The following is a 14,746-nucleotide window of genomic DNA, read 5'->3' as shown; positions in this document are numbered from 1 at the left end:
TGACTTTCATAATTGAAAATATTACTTAACTGAAGAAAACTTTTGAAAATATCCCCTGTTTCAATTTTAGAGGATGATTCATATGTGGTTTGGTAATGTAGTAAATTCAGCAAAAGCCATTTAACAATGCAGCATATTTAAACCTCGGTCAGGTTTTGTGTGCTGAAGGTAGCAGAAATTTGATGAAGTAACTGCGTCAGTACTGGTTTTACTAGTACGGTACTCGACATTTCCCCATCCCTCTCTTTCTCTTTCTCTCTCGCACATTTTTTTTTTTTCCACAGGCAATCACCATAACCAGACAGCATGTGTGTCTGCGTGTGGGTGCACTTGTTTGTTGATTAATTGCTAAACTTATGACAGCACAAAACTTCCAACATAGTGGTAGGTTCATCGTCCTGTCAAGCAACATTTGCTATGTAAAATTAAAGTTACAGGGTGATTGATTTTAAATTTCTTTCTCTGTACAAGGTTAAATTGCCTCTGAAATACGTATATTCCAAAACTTATAGCAAAAATTGTGGAAAATTTGCATGTTAAGGTAACACGCAATCCATTTCAGGAGCATTACATTGCAAGATAGAACAACAATTAATAATACATGAATTTCCAATTATCTTGTAAAATATCACATAGTTGAAGTAATCAAAAGCAGAACATACCTGTTTGTTTGTTTGTTTGTTTGTTTTTGTTTTTTAATGAAACAAGAACTTTTCACGAGGCTTAATTAGAAAGGAAAGTTATGGCAGCGGTTTTTAAAATATACCTTCTCAATACCATAGTTTTTAATTTTGTACAAAAGAATAGAATGTTCCAGTTGTGAAATTTTAAAGTAACATAGTTAAATAGTTTATAAAGAACAAAGAAAAACTGAGATACAAATACAGTACTATTGCCTTAAAAGTACTGCCCAGACAATGAGTGGCTCTAGTGGAGATCTGCACTCTCTGAGTACTTCTGGTCTTTCTCTTTTATATTGAATTGTTCACAAACAATTGTTTTGTTTTTTTTACATTTTTGATAGTTACTTGTCCTCAATAAATGGTAAGCTGCATTAACTGTTAGCTTTTGCATGTTCTCTCTCTGTTTTGTGTTTTGTTTTTTTTCTTCTTCATCTTCATCGGTGTCCTCTTGACCGAAAACATGCGAGTTTGGTTAATTGGATGGATAAGCATGGATTTTCATTAGAAGGAAAATCAATTATTCGTATCCTGCGTTAATCAAGGTAAATGCAACAGGAAAAAAGCATTTGAGTTTCAGAAATGTAGATAAAATAATTGATAATCTGTTGCTGTAGGGTTTGATTAAAACATCAAAAAGAAAACAGATTTATTGCAGGTTTGTTCGGGGAACACGTCATCATGTCATGATTTTCATCATTATCAGATGGTTAATAATTTATTTCAATAATTACGCAGAATGGTGTAATTAAGGTCAGTATCAGTAAGAAACGTGTTCAACTCGAGACAAACAAGATAAATGTCCTTCAATAACATACTGTTCTGACCAACAGTGAGTCATTCACTTTTTTCAACTATTCTAGAAAATCCTTGTCTTTCTTTTCTCAGTAAGAACAAGCCGCCTCTTTGTAGAAGTGAATAAATAATCAGTGAAATGTCAACACAGTTTTGCTGCAGCTGGTAAACGTGCAATGAAATTTAATCTGCTGATTTGGTCTCGTCAGTACTGTTGTGTTGGTTAACAATGTAACCTTAGAGGAGGAAGGTCCTGGGTTTGATTGCAGGCTGGGGCCTTTCTATGTGGAGTTTGCACCTTCTACCTCTGACTAGATGGGTTCACTCTGGATGCTCTGGCTTCCCTCCCACAGTCCAAAGACACACTGATGGATAGAAGATTTGGTGTTGCATTCACATTGGCAAACAAAGTAATTTTTTTGGCTCTTCCACATTTTGTCATAAGCACAAGCTGGACATTTGCTATATATTTTATCACCATGTATATTCATATAAATTCAAATGCAGGCCAGAAAGTTACAAATGAAAAGAACCAACTCTTGCCCTTCCGGAGGTTTTATTGATTGCTTTTAACTCTTCTATCTAAAATGTTTCCTGTAATAATTACTTAAATCCTGTTTCTTAATAATAAATACATAAAGAATAAAAACATATTACTACAGTGTCAATACAGATTACATTGCATGTGATTTCTATACAGTTAGCTTTTCTATAATTACTGAATAAAAATCTTACCAATGCAATTAGTGCAACATATGTTTTGACAACTTTATATTTCAGCTATGTGTTATTTCACCATGCTGTACTTTTCTATATATTCTATAAATACTATAGATATTACATCATAAGTAGATAAAATATTTGCATGCAAATTCTACATAAATAATAACAATATAATATAAATTAAATACATCAACAACAGATTGTTGTACAAATGACTGATCTTAAAAATTAGAAGTATATCTGTTTTGCATCCATCTAAATTCAAAGCATTACACATCCCCCCCCTTTGGCTTCCACATAATTAGGGTCAAGGTCATTGGGCAACTTCCCCTTCTCTCCCCAGATATTCAGCTCTCCAAACACACCAGTCTCAATCATTTCCTCCTGCCAGGGTATTGGGACGTTGCCGGACGCAAAGTCATTGTAGAACTCAGCGTCCTTGTCATCCAGGACCACACCTTTGATTGTGCTGAAGGCACCCACATCATCAATATCTTTGGCATAGACCATTTTAGGATCGGGGACAAATGGTGGAGGTAGCATTCCTTTAGATGAAACACAAGAGATAAACAAATGAGCATCTTTTTGTTGCATCGTTTTCAATAGACATGTAATTAGGAAATACGTGCGCTTGTCGATGATATTTTTTCATCACCTGCTTCTAGACGTCCCCAGTTAATGTCTTTGAAAAATGGTTGATTCTTGAGCTCTGCGCACTCGTTATTTTTGAAGCCCAGTCGTTTAGTCGGGTCCTTCTCCATCAGGCCCTCGCAGATGTCTTTGCATTCTTTGCTGAATTTTGGTGTGTAAGAAACTGGATCATTTAGAATTCTGCGAGCTACCTCTTCATTCTCGACCTGAAGAAACAACATTATATACATTTTATTAGGCACAGAGAACCGTCAAGAAGGACAAGCAGGAGAAGAGAGGATGTATGTAAAGCACCTTTTCTCCTCGTACTCTAAAAGGTCCTTTGGCAGCAATCATCTCATACACCGTGACTCCCAGAGTAAAGTAGTCCACAGAGTAATCATACTGCTTCTTCTGAAGCAGCTCTGGTGCCATGAAACCTGTATTAACATGTAACACAGTTTCACACACAATAGTCCAGAAATGCAATCTACGTGTTGGTAAAGAGGTTTGAGCTGGCAGCATTAACCTGAAGGCTACACGTTTTTCTCCAATATGATAGTTTTTACCCCTCAGCCCTGAAAGGCTTATGTGGGCAGATGGGCATTCACCCAAGTTTGTGAATGCACAAACCCGAGAACAAGGGAACATAAGATTTTAAAATTGATATCAAAGGTTTATCTAAGGAGGCTGATAAGTGCAACTTTATCTTCAGGTATAACAGGAGTTAAATGACTTACCTGGAGTCCCAGCATATCCAGAAGTTGTATCTTTTCCTGGTGGAAGTTCAACAGCCAGACCCAAATCTGACAGGCGGACATGTCCTAAGTAAAAAGGCTTTGATTACAGCAGTAGCATATGGACACAAGTTTGGACATCATTTACCTACTGGTCATTTAGGGCTTTGTGATTGGGCGCTACCTGCATGTGATTTCTCTTTAGGGTTGTTTTTTTTGTTGTTTTGTTTTTTAATCTCAGGACAGGTTTGGACAGAGACTAAAAGATTTTGGCAGTGAACTGACAATATAAACAGACAAATGGAAAACAGATTAAGTGTTACAGTCTTAATTCCTTACCTGCATCATCAAGAAGTACATTTTCTGGCTTCAGATCTCTGTATACGATTCTGTGCTGATGAAGGTGTTCCAGCCCACAGATGATCTGAGCTGTATAGAAACATGCTCTCTTCTCATCAAAACCAGGATTTTTTTCATCGACGTTGTACATGTGAAACCTGCAAGAAAGGAAATAATATTGACTTCTTTTTTTTTACAAACTTATTTGTCGAGATGAGGGGAGTGGATCCTTCACCCGTGTTAACTACAGGAACTAGCACGTCATAGTCTAGCAAGTCATAGTGTTTAGGTTGATGTGTGCATATTTTTGCTGTAACTGATTTTGATCTAGCACCTTAAATCACCACCATTCATGATGGTCATAACCAGGCAAAGGTCTGTCTTGGTCTGGAAGGCATAAGCCAGCGTCACAATGAACCGACTGTGAACTTTTGCAAGGATGCGCTTCTCCACAATTGCTCCCTAAAGAGAAATTAAACATTAGCAAACATGATTAACGCAACAAAACCAAGAATGTGCAATGTCAGGAGGCCCTACATCTAATGTCAAGCCAAACAGATAATTTGTATTATTTTACTTCTATAAATTAATAATAGGTTGTTATACACAGGTCCATGTAAGCCAGAGAGATTCATTGCCCTTTTTTCTCCGTATATGACATTCTGTCTTACTACTGCAGGAAACCTAAGAAGCAACAAATACTATTCATAATGGCTTTTGTACACTTCAAAGGACGCTTTGAAGGTTAACTTTCGGATTCTGATTTCTTGACACATTGCAGGTAAAGTACATAAAGCTATGTGCATGTGCAGCCTGTGCTGAGAGCAAATCAACCATTGCTGAAAACAACTGTTTAGCTGTATATGTTCATTACAACTCTGAATGCTTTCTTGAAATAATGAGCCGCTTTGTGAAGTCTTAGCATTTTACCTCATAGCCTTTGCGTTTCTTCAGCCTCTTTTTGTCTAGCTTCTTGTTCGCATACATTTTGCCTGTTGCCTTTGCCTGACAAGCAAACACTTCGCCAAAACCTCCTTTACCCAGTACCCGGAAGTCCATGAACCACTCTTCATCAAACGGCTGGCTCTCCATCCATTTTAATTGAGCAAAACGCAGGAAGTACATGCTGTTCTTAAAGCCATCCACGGCCGCTTTTTCCAAGTGCTTGAGCAGCTGTTGTTCACTCTCCTTAAATAAGTCACCACGGACATTCTTGAGGTCTTCTTTAACTCGAATGATGGCCTTTTCCTCTAGGAAAGTGCAAAAATTCTTTGAAGCTGATTGATAGTATTTATTGACTATCAATTGAGCCTTCTGCAGTCTGTCCTTCTCTTGGCACACGACATATTCTTCAATGTCTTTCCACAGCTCTCCAGCATTTTTATGGGTTGCATCACTCTCCAGATATTGCTGGAAGAGACGCTTGCCGATGGGTTGCTTGACACACATGCTGTCAAAGGTGGTGTCTAGTGTTGCTTTCATGTGTTCACAATTTCTGATATGTGGGAGTTTCAGTCTGGCACGCATCTTTTTGTCACGCAGCGCAGCTGCTGAAGCTCCATCCGTGCTGCCACGGGCTGACACATAGGCAGAGTTTGCCACTACAGTCTCCAAGCCACCGATGTCCATGGCTACACCTTTGTCTGGCAAATGAAACCAAAAATGTCATTAAAAGTGCTGATAATAAGATTTTACTACATTAAAGGGGTAGCTAATGAAGATCAGTCTCTTTTGTAACACTGTCTTGAAAACTCTCATATCATTCACTAGACTATATTACAATTCTGCACAATTTTAAATAAATATTCTAACAAAAAATAGAACCCATATTGCAAGTTGCAACAATGTTTAAAATACAAATAAAACAATGCAATGATTTTCATACATTCATAAACCAATATGCATTCACAATAGACCAAATAAAACATCAAATGTTTAAACTGAGAAAATGTACAGTTTAAGAAAAAAAAACTGAGGCAGATATAGATTTGATGGCACACCTCTATTGTAACGCTGTAATAGATGCAGTATGCAGTTTAGGACTGTCCTACTGAAATATGCAAGACCTTCCCCTGAAAGGACACCGTTTGGATGGAAGCATTTGTGGTTCCATAAGCACTAATGCACCCCAGACCATCAGAAGTGCTCGCCTTTAAACTGAGAGCTGAATACAAGCTGGATGGTGCCTCCCCTGTTCACACCAGAGAATGTGACATCCATGTTTTCCAAAAGATCATTTCAAATTTCAATTTCTCTGACCACAGAACAGTTTTGCATTTTCCTTGGTCCATTTTAAATGAGCATTGGCTCAGAGAAGAAGGTTACTTTTCTGGATCATGTTCACGAATGGCTTCTTTTTTGAGTGATGGAGCTTTAACTTGAAGTGTGTTCACAGACAGTGATTTCTGAAAGTGTTTCTGAACCCAGTCAGTGGTAATGCCTTTTTTTAATGCTATGCTGCTATGGGCCTGCAGATCACAGTAATCCAATATTTGTTTTTGGCCTTGTTCCTGGCATACAGACATATCTCTAGATTTTGAATCTTCACAATTTTTCATTGAGGAACATTATTCTGAAATTGATACACAATCTGTAGTCTCTTGCAAATCTTGGAACCTATGCCCATATTTACTTCTGAAAAACTCTGCCTAAGATGTACTTTTTATATCCAATCAAGTTACTGACCTGTTGCCAGTTAACCTAATTAGTTTTTCAGTGTTTAGTCAGCTGTTTCTTTTTACTACCACTTAATGCTTCAGCATTTTGTTGTTCTCGTCCTAACTCATCACGATAAGGTTGAAGCGAATCGGAATAAGTTATCTTATTCCTTTGTAAGCTGCCGGGGTAGTGTCGGAGTAGCTGTGTGCCATCTTAAATTTAAGTAAACGCTAAACAATGATCCTAAAAATGTATTATCTGTTTCTATATTAATTTAGGTATGTTGTATGTAGGTAAGAATCATTGATGGTGAAAATATTAAAATGCTGTTATATGCTGCTCCCTGCTGTTCAAATGACAAAAGTGAATGATGAGGACTTCTGACAGTGCTAAACTTGGGGCGCTACAGCTGCATGACGATACAGTCACACAGGCAAAGGATTTCGGGGACCTGCATTTTATATAGACATAAATCTCTATATATTATAGAGTGATGTAGATGGTGTAGATTTATGTTAGGGGTAACATGAACTGCAAAATATGCTTTATGGATGCAGATATTAAAATGTCATATTAAAAGTATGACATTATTATTCCAAACATTCAATAGATTTTTTACTCTATCAATGAATAAATCTATGCCCAACTGAAATAAGAGTTTTGAGAACGACACAGATATTTGGTGATTTAAAAATCCAATTTTCTACACCGGTTTTCTTTCACACACATGAAGCAAAAACAGATTTTGCTAACATTTGGTATGGGTTCTTATTTATTTACTCATATATGCTCTGACTGGCTGCTCAGATTAACTCATTCTTATGTTTGTGGCGGTGCAAACATTTATGCCCTCTGGTGGACAAACTATAAAACATCAACACTCATAACACGGTTGAAGCATGTTTCTTCTTCCCTTTCTTCCTTTCATCCATCCATCCATTTGCTTTCGCCTATCCTTTCCAGGGTCACGTGGGGGGGGGGGGGGGTGCTGGAGCCTATCCCAGCAGTCATAGGGCGAGAGGCGGGGTACACCCTGGACAGGTCGCCAGTCTGTCGCAGGGCCTTTCTTCCTTTATTATTTTTTATTTAACGGCTATCATAAATGCTGATAACAGTACATCGGCGGCAGATAACTAACATCAATCAGTAATATCAGCTTGTTAATAAATTGAGCTCTAAATGCATTAGATGTATTTACTCTACAGCAGTGGCGGAGCGGGGGGGGGGCTTACTGGGCTTAAGCCCGGGTTGCTTTTTCAGAAGCCCGGGGTCTTTTGGGGTATAATTTTTTCATAGTTAGATGCCTGGCTGACAACTGTATAAAACAAAAGTTTGACCAGGTACCAAAGAAAATCATTCGTACTGTACAAATAATGTAAATATGACGGTGCATCACAAAAGATTGATATCAAACTGATCACTTGACCCATATTACGTTACTTGCTCTTCAAGTGAATCAACAAATGGCGAAATGAAAAGCCGAACAACAACAATGCTGTTTCTTTAGAAAGTCTTAGCTTACATGTGTGTTTATTTCATATTTTCAGTTGTTACCCTCCACGGCTAAATAAATCGGTTTCAGTAATGCACTGATATACAAGAATGGACATGAGGTGCTTCTTTCAAATAAATAACTCTGGTAGATGTTATTTTATATATTATGCTTTGTATGTTGTTCAGTATATTCCTATGCAAAACAAGAGAAATTTCAATATACAGCAGTATAGTCACAGTTTAAACCAGATACTTACATACACTTTATGGAAAACAAAAAACATTTTTTTTACTGTACAACATCAAAAGAGAGAAACAGAGAGAGGAGAATGAGGACAGAACTGAGTGGGAACAAGAGCAGGTGAGACACACATGTTAGTCAAATGGTTGTTTACCCAAAGTATCACCGTATCATAGGTCCTCATGTATCTCGTACCAAGTGTTTCTTTTTAGGTTTGTTATTTTTCAAATTCTATATTTATTAAGTTTTGCAGGCTTGTTTGCACAACAAGGCTAAATAATTATATAAACTTTTCTCAATCTAAATAGTGGACTTTGGTAGAATTAAACAATAAGTGTAGTGCAGGTCTATGATGATTTTTAGTGCTACTATCATCTAGTTCTGTTTCTGATTCTGTCTTGGTTAAGTCCTAAGTAGTCCTGATTTTGAACTGTTGTAGTCCTGCTTTAATTCCGGATCAGTTCTGGGTCTGGTTGAATTGGTGTGTAGTCCTCGTGTCTTGATACAGCCCTGACCTTGTTCTGCCTTGCTGCTTAATTAAAAAACTACGTAGTTTAAGGTGTCCTGCACATGTGATATATATTTTTCCCTATTGAACAAAACTCAAAACAGAGCCTATTAATCTTTGTCATTTCTAACCCCCCCAATCCCAATCCCACATACATACTACCCTTTAGGGCTAAGCCCCGGGTGTATCAGATGTCTGCCTCCTTAATCTTGGTTGTTGATACAGGGGATTTACTTATGCATGACCTCCTTGCTCTTAAACAGTTCTGTTAAGTAAATGTATGTAGCTATGCATATGAGGAAGAAACCCCGATGGTGCCAATACAAACTTTTATCTGATGATTCTGTACAGCCACTGAATAATATTTCTGGCCCATTTAATTTTGAATGTAGCTCTTTCAGTGCTATTTATAATTACTTTTCAGGTTTTAATTATTTTTATGCTTCAGTGTCACCAGCACTGACTTTTTAATGTACTGCAAAAGCAAATGTATTAACACGATAACTCAGAGACGGGAGAGGAAGTCATGACAGTATTTCAAATTTGGTCAAAAGTTGAATTGATGTTACAAATATTTGGTGCTTACCTGGTAAATTTCTTGAAACGACACAGATGTACGCCGCAACTTAGCTTGTAGAAGAAAAAAACTGGAAGAAAGTAATTTTAATGTATCATGTGACAGTTGAACAAATCTCATTAGGCTATTGTCACAATCAAAAAATGCACAATGGTTAATTAAAAAAAAGATTTTACTTTATACCTAGGTACATGATGAACTCCAACTTACCTTGTTTTAAAGCAGCAAATTAAATCAGAGCTTGAGGCCAACAAATTAAATCCAATTGAACGCCATCCAACTTATATTTTCCTACTATTTTACCTGTTTGCCTTCTATTAATTAGAATATAAGCACTAATGTACAGCTCTGGCCTGTCGGTGTCTTGAATAAACCTGCTCTCTCCTCCTCTCGTCACTGTGTGATGTGTTGGACAGGTCAGTGTTTCAGGTTAAGGTTTACTTTGCACCTGAAATCCTCCTTCCTGGTGAGGATTACACCCTGACATTATTGGAGTGAGCAACTTGGCAGAAGCCACTGGTGAGTATTGGGGTGAGCATTTCAGACTATATTGTTATTTATAACTGTCCTGTTTTCCTTGTCCAAGGTACATTTTCATATGTGAATCATACCAATGAGAATTAGTGAATAGCATCATTACAAATTTCACAACAACAACACGGTGTATTGGCAGAAGAAGCAGGCTGGAGAGAAATAAAATGGATTATCTCCTCGGGGTGTATGCGAGAGCAAAACACCGCAGCATTTGTTAATACAAACTTTGAGGAATGTTATTTCTGTATGACCTTAGCTTCATCAGTAAGCGGGATTTATACTCATTATGTATGTGAATTCAGATCTTTGCAGAAGCATTTTAATGCGCTCGAACAGGTGAGAAAGAGATTATGTGGGCACATGGCAGGTGATAGGATTTGGCAGGTTGTTGAGGAAATGGAGAAGAAGGATTTAGATCATCTACCTAAAGAGGACAGAATAAATAAATGAGTTGCTTGCACAGTGTAGCTGTTGGGAATATCGCCTTTGATTGAGCAGAAAAGTTAGTGTGTTGTAATACTATTCTTGTAATGTTGACTTAACTACACATTCACTACATTATGGGACTGCAAGCAGTTGCATTTCTTTTATTACAAAAGTATTTAATGTCAATATAAAAACTGTTATCCTATTGATCTTTGTGCCAAGAACAAATAAATGCATTCAGCCTTCCAAAAGCTTAATTTTTTAATTGTTAATTTTTTGCATTATATGGGAATGGCCCTTTATCCCTTTATTTGATGAGATAAGCAGAGAGGAATTTTTACAGTTCACGATCTGATGTGGTGGCATAGTGCAGCCACCACAGCACTAGTTCTGTACGACTATATAGTGGCTCGATAAAGAAATAACAGTAATAACAGAAATTCTGGGCCTGTTTGGCTGTTTTAAGTCTCACTGTGTGCATCAAACCGCCCTCGGCACAAATCCTATTTAAAAGGGTTTGAGGTGAAACCGTTTTTACTGTCACGTCTAATCCAGCTCTGTGATGAAAAACAAACAAACCCACCGACCCAGACGGGGAGGTTAATCAAATTAGTCCAAAGACCGTGACAGTCTAGAGGATCTGACCACTATGTTTTCATCTGTGAAATCAAAGTTGATGTCACAGAAATGATAATCGTCTGGAAAAACATCCGTCTTATCCGGGTTTTATGCTCAATCTTCCATTGTCCTGTCACGAGACAATTTGATCAACTACTATATATTCAATATTCAATACTACACTAAGACCATTTAATTAATTTTGTGTTAAGATCTCATTATATTTGCAGTGCACACACTTTGGAGCTGTTAGAATATTCGTGATCCTCACGCAGCTGAGCAGTAAGTGTTCTTCATCTGATTAAACAGAGATGTGATTAAAAACAGCAGTGGAAGTCACTGTTCTATCTCACGCAGTAATCTCTAATTGAGCTCAGCGGAGCTGCCCTGGTTACCTGGTGTTTCTAACTTTAACTCAATGACACACATTTTACAGTGAGGTCAGTGTCCTTAACAGAAAGGTAAATCTGTGTTTGCTGCAAAAATTCTAAAATGTAAACATATAAGTCAAAAGAGGATTTACATCCTTTAATGTCATTAAATATGTTGCCTAAAGTGTTCACTCAGCCATCCAAATCATTGAATTCAGGAGTTCCAATCCCTTCCATCAGTCACGTAGGCGTGCAGACTGCTCCTGAAAGCATTTGTTAAAAAAAATGGGTCACTCTCAGGACCTCAGTGAATTCCAGCGGGGATACCATGACAGGATGCCACATGTCCAACAAGTCCAGTTGTAAAATTTCCTCACTACTAAATATTCCACAGTCAACTGTTAGTGGTATAACAAAGTGGATGTGATCGGCATAAACATCAACTCAGCCACAAAGTGGTAGGCCATGTAAAATCACAGTGCAGGATCAGTGAATGCTGAGGTGCATACTGTGTAGAAGTCACTAACTATCTGAAGAGTCAATCACTACAGACCTTCAAACTTTATGTAACCTTCAGATGAGCTCAAGAACAGTGCATAGAGAGCTTCATGGAGTCTGTTTCCATTAGTACCGTATTTATTTATTTATATAGCACATTTAATTACAACAGGAACGTTGACCAAAGTGCTGTACAAGAATAAAAAATACCTAGTAAAATAACCTATAATATTGATACCAAACATCAAATATGAATTAACAAATAACTCCGATGCTGTATTAAAAGCCAGTAAATACAAATTAAGATAAGATTTAAAAAGATTGACAGTAGGAGCCTGTCTGACGTGTAGGGGTAAACTATTGCACAGCTTAGGCACTACAACTGCAAATGCTCGATCGCCCCTATGAACCAGCCTCGACCTTGGTATGGCTAAAAGCAAAAGATCTCTTGATCTAAGACATAGGTGTCAAACTCTGGCCCGCGGGCCAAATTTGGCCCGCAGCCTAATTACATTTGGCCCGCAAAGCCATAACAAATTACTATTAGAGCTGGCCTACTGGTATTATACAGCTAATATATATATATTGTTTAGTATTAAGCTTTGCTTGTTCCATATTCACATTTTCAGCAAAACTTGTTTGAGTCCATAAGAAAAGATTCATTCTCATATCTGGAGGAATAAATATATTTCAATAAATATTAACGTTAGCCCGCGACTTTGTTCCAGTTTTGAATTTTGGCCCAATGTGTGTTTGAGTTTGACACCCCTGATCTAAGAGATCTGGTGATATAGTGAAGCAGCTATATCACCAAGCACAATGCAACGTTTCAGATGCAGTGGTGTAAAGCATGCCGCCAAAGGCCTCTAGAGCAGTGGAGATGTGTTCTCTGGAGTGATTAATCATGCTTCTTCGTCTAGCAATCTGATGGATAGGTCTGTGTTTAGCGTTTGCAATAAGAACGGTACTTGTCAGAATGCATTATGCCGAGTGTAAAGTTTGGTGGAGGGGAGATTATGGTGTAGGATTGTTTTTCAGGAGTTGGGCTCAGCCCCTTAGTTTTAGTGAAAGGAACTCTTTCACAAGACATTTTGGATAATTTCATGCTCCCAGAAAAATTCCCATAAACACACTCCTAAACCTTGTGAAAGAAAGACTTGAAGCTGTTATGCCTGCAAAGAGTGGGGCACATCTTATTAAACCCTATAGAACCTATAGATTAACAATGGGATGCCACTCAAGTTTATATGCATGTGAAGGCAGACAAGCAAGTACTTTTGGAAATATAGAGTACATTTAGAATGGATGGAAACCTTTCTTGTAGTTGTTTTTTTTTTATACTTTATTGATCCCCGTGGGGAAATTCCTCTCTGCATTTAACCTATTCACTCAGTGAAGCAGTGGGCAGCCACTGGGCGCCCAGGGAGCAGTGTGTAGGGACGGTACCTTGCTCAGGGGTACCTCAGGGTAGCTGTTCAGGGAAACAGCTTTCAGTTTGGTGTATCTGACATACTATAGTATGATAAACCTTCTGAGTTCTGAAGACATGGATATTAACCAGAGCAATGACCTTAGTTATAGACACTATTTGAAGAAGCATTAGGATAAAGTCAAAAAAGTTGGCCTGAAGTTCTTACAGATTTATTGCCAATAATATAACACATACACAAGTGTTCACAGCCTTTGCCATGATACTTAGATGTATCCTGTTTATACGGATCATCTGACAATTATTTCTACAAGCTAACTGGAGTCCACTTGTGGTAAATTCAGTTGGTTGAACATTAGTTGGTAAATGCACATACCTGTCTATATGGGGTCCTATCATTGACAGTGTATGTTAGAGCACCAACCAAGCCATGACGTCCAAGGAATTGCCTGTAGACCTCAGAGACAAGATTGTATAGAGGCCTTAATCTGGGGAACTGTATAAAAAAAAAACTGCAGCACCGAAAGTCCCAATGAGCACAGTAGCCTCTATCATCCACAAATGAAAGAAATTTGGAACCACTAGGTCTTTTTCTAGAACTGGCCTCCCAGCCAAACTGAGCAATTGAGGTAGATTGCTCTGAGATTGATTTCTGTTGTTTTAGTGTAAGACTGGGGGCTGTGGGAGCACTGCAGTTTCAAATTCCTGTGTATGACCTGAACAAATGGTTTTTAACAGTAAAGCTGACTTTGACTTTAGGAAGGACCTGTATTGGGGAGGCAACTAAGAACCTCATGGTCACTCTCACAGAGCTCCAGCATTGCTCTGTGGAGAACCTTGCAAGGCAACTGATGGACTCTCAGACCACAATAAACAAAATCTGGTCGGACGAAACAAGGATCAAATTCTTTTTCCTGGCCAATATCATCCCAGCACCACATCTCCATCTACAATGATGGTAGCATCATTCTGTGGGTATGTTTTTGTTTTTTAGCCACAGGAACTGTGAGAAAAATATCAAGGTTGGAAAAAGGAAGGGAAAAGACCACAGACTGGGTCAAAGTTAATCTTCAAACCACCTTAAACACAGAAATAATAACAAAGGAGTGACTTTGCAACCAGAGCCAAGATTTGAACCCGACTGAACATCTTTGGAGAGATCTCAAAATAGCTGTGGAACAACACTCCCCATCAAACATGATGGAGCTTGAGAGGTGTTGCACACTTGAATTAAAATGAATTGAAACCAGTGTGGCTTTGTGAGTTCGCCTTTACTGCATCTGCAAATATATACATGGACATAGCACAGCGTTACACACTTTTGCAGTCTCACATAACGCTTATAGGCGCACTGCCTTATGGGTAGTGGCTGGCTTCTTTACTCCCGCTAGAGCTGCTCATTTTAGGGGATACTCCCTCTTGTGGTGTAACGGAGGAATAACTACGCTTCCTGCACTATGTCATTTTTGGAGACTGGGGCACACATTA

The 14,746-nt window shown here is 38.1% G+C and overlaps 1 protein-coding gene across 1 annotated transcript; it reads right to left on the bottom strand.

Annotated features, from left to right (window-relative positions):
- Window positions 1-2,137: 2,137 nt before the first annotated feature.
- On the bottom strand, window positions 2,138-13,710 carry grk1b (G protein-coupled receptor kinase 1 b). Its single transcript, XM_080867059.1, has 9 exons — window positions 13,635-13,710; window positions 9,392-9,452; window positions 4,835-5,547; window positions 4,239-4,366; window positions 3,905-4,062; window positions 3,569-3,652; window positions 3,144-3,268; window positions 2,854-3,055; window positions 2,138-2,743 (listed from the first exon to the last, which is right to left on the bottom strand). Exons 3-9 carry the CDS (start codon window positions 5,531-5,533, stop codon window positions 2,460-2,462), a joined length of 1,680 nt encoding a protein of 559 aa, XP_080723185.1. The 5' UTR covers window positions 5,534-5,547; window positions 9,392-9,452; window positions 13,635-13,710; the 3' UTR covers window positions 2,138-2,459.
- Window positions 13,711-14,746: the final 1,036 nt, after the last annotated feature.

Source organism: Rhamphochromis sp. 'chilingali', assembly GCF_963969265.1.
Source record: "Rhamphochromis sp. 'chilingali' genome assembly, chromosome: 19".
In the NCBI taxonomy this organism is placed as follows: domain Eukaryota; kingdom Metazoa; phylum Chordata; class Actinopteri; order Cichliformes; family Cichlidae; genus Rhamphochromis; species Rhamphochromis sp. 'chilingali'.
This window is presented reverse-complemented; position numbering and strand designations above follow the sequence as displayed.

Bases quoted from the DNA above. Each gene is read 5' to 3' on its own strand.
- grk1b (XM_080867059.1), bottom strand. From the start codon at position 5,533: ATGGACATCGGTGGCTTGGAGACTGTAGTGGCAAACTCTGCCTATGTG. The intron at 3,269-3,568 runs GTAAGTCATTTA...ATGTTAATACAG, and splicing joins TGGATATGCTGGGACTCCAG to GTTTCATGGCACCAGAGCTG. The intron at 2,744-2,853 runs GTGATGAAAAAA...TTTCATCTAAAG, and splicing joins CTGGGGACGTCTAGAAGCAG to GAATGCTACCTCCACCATTT.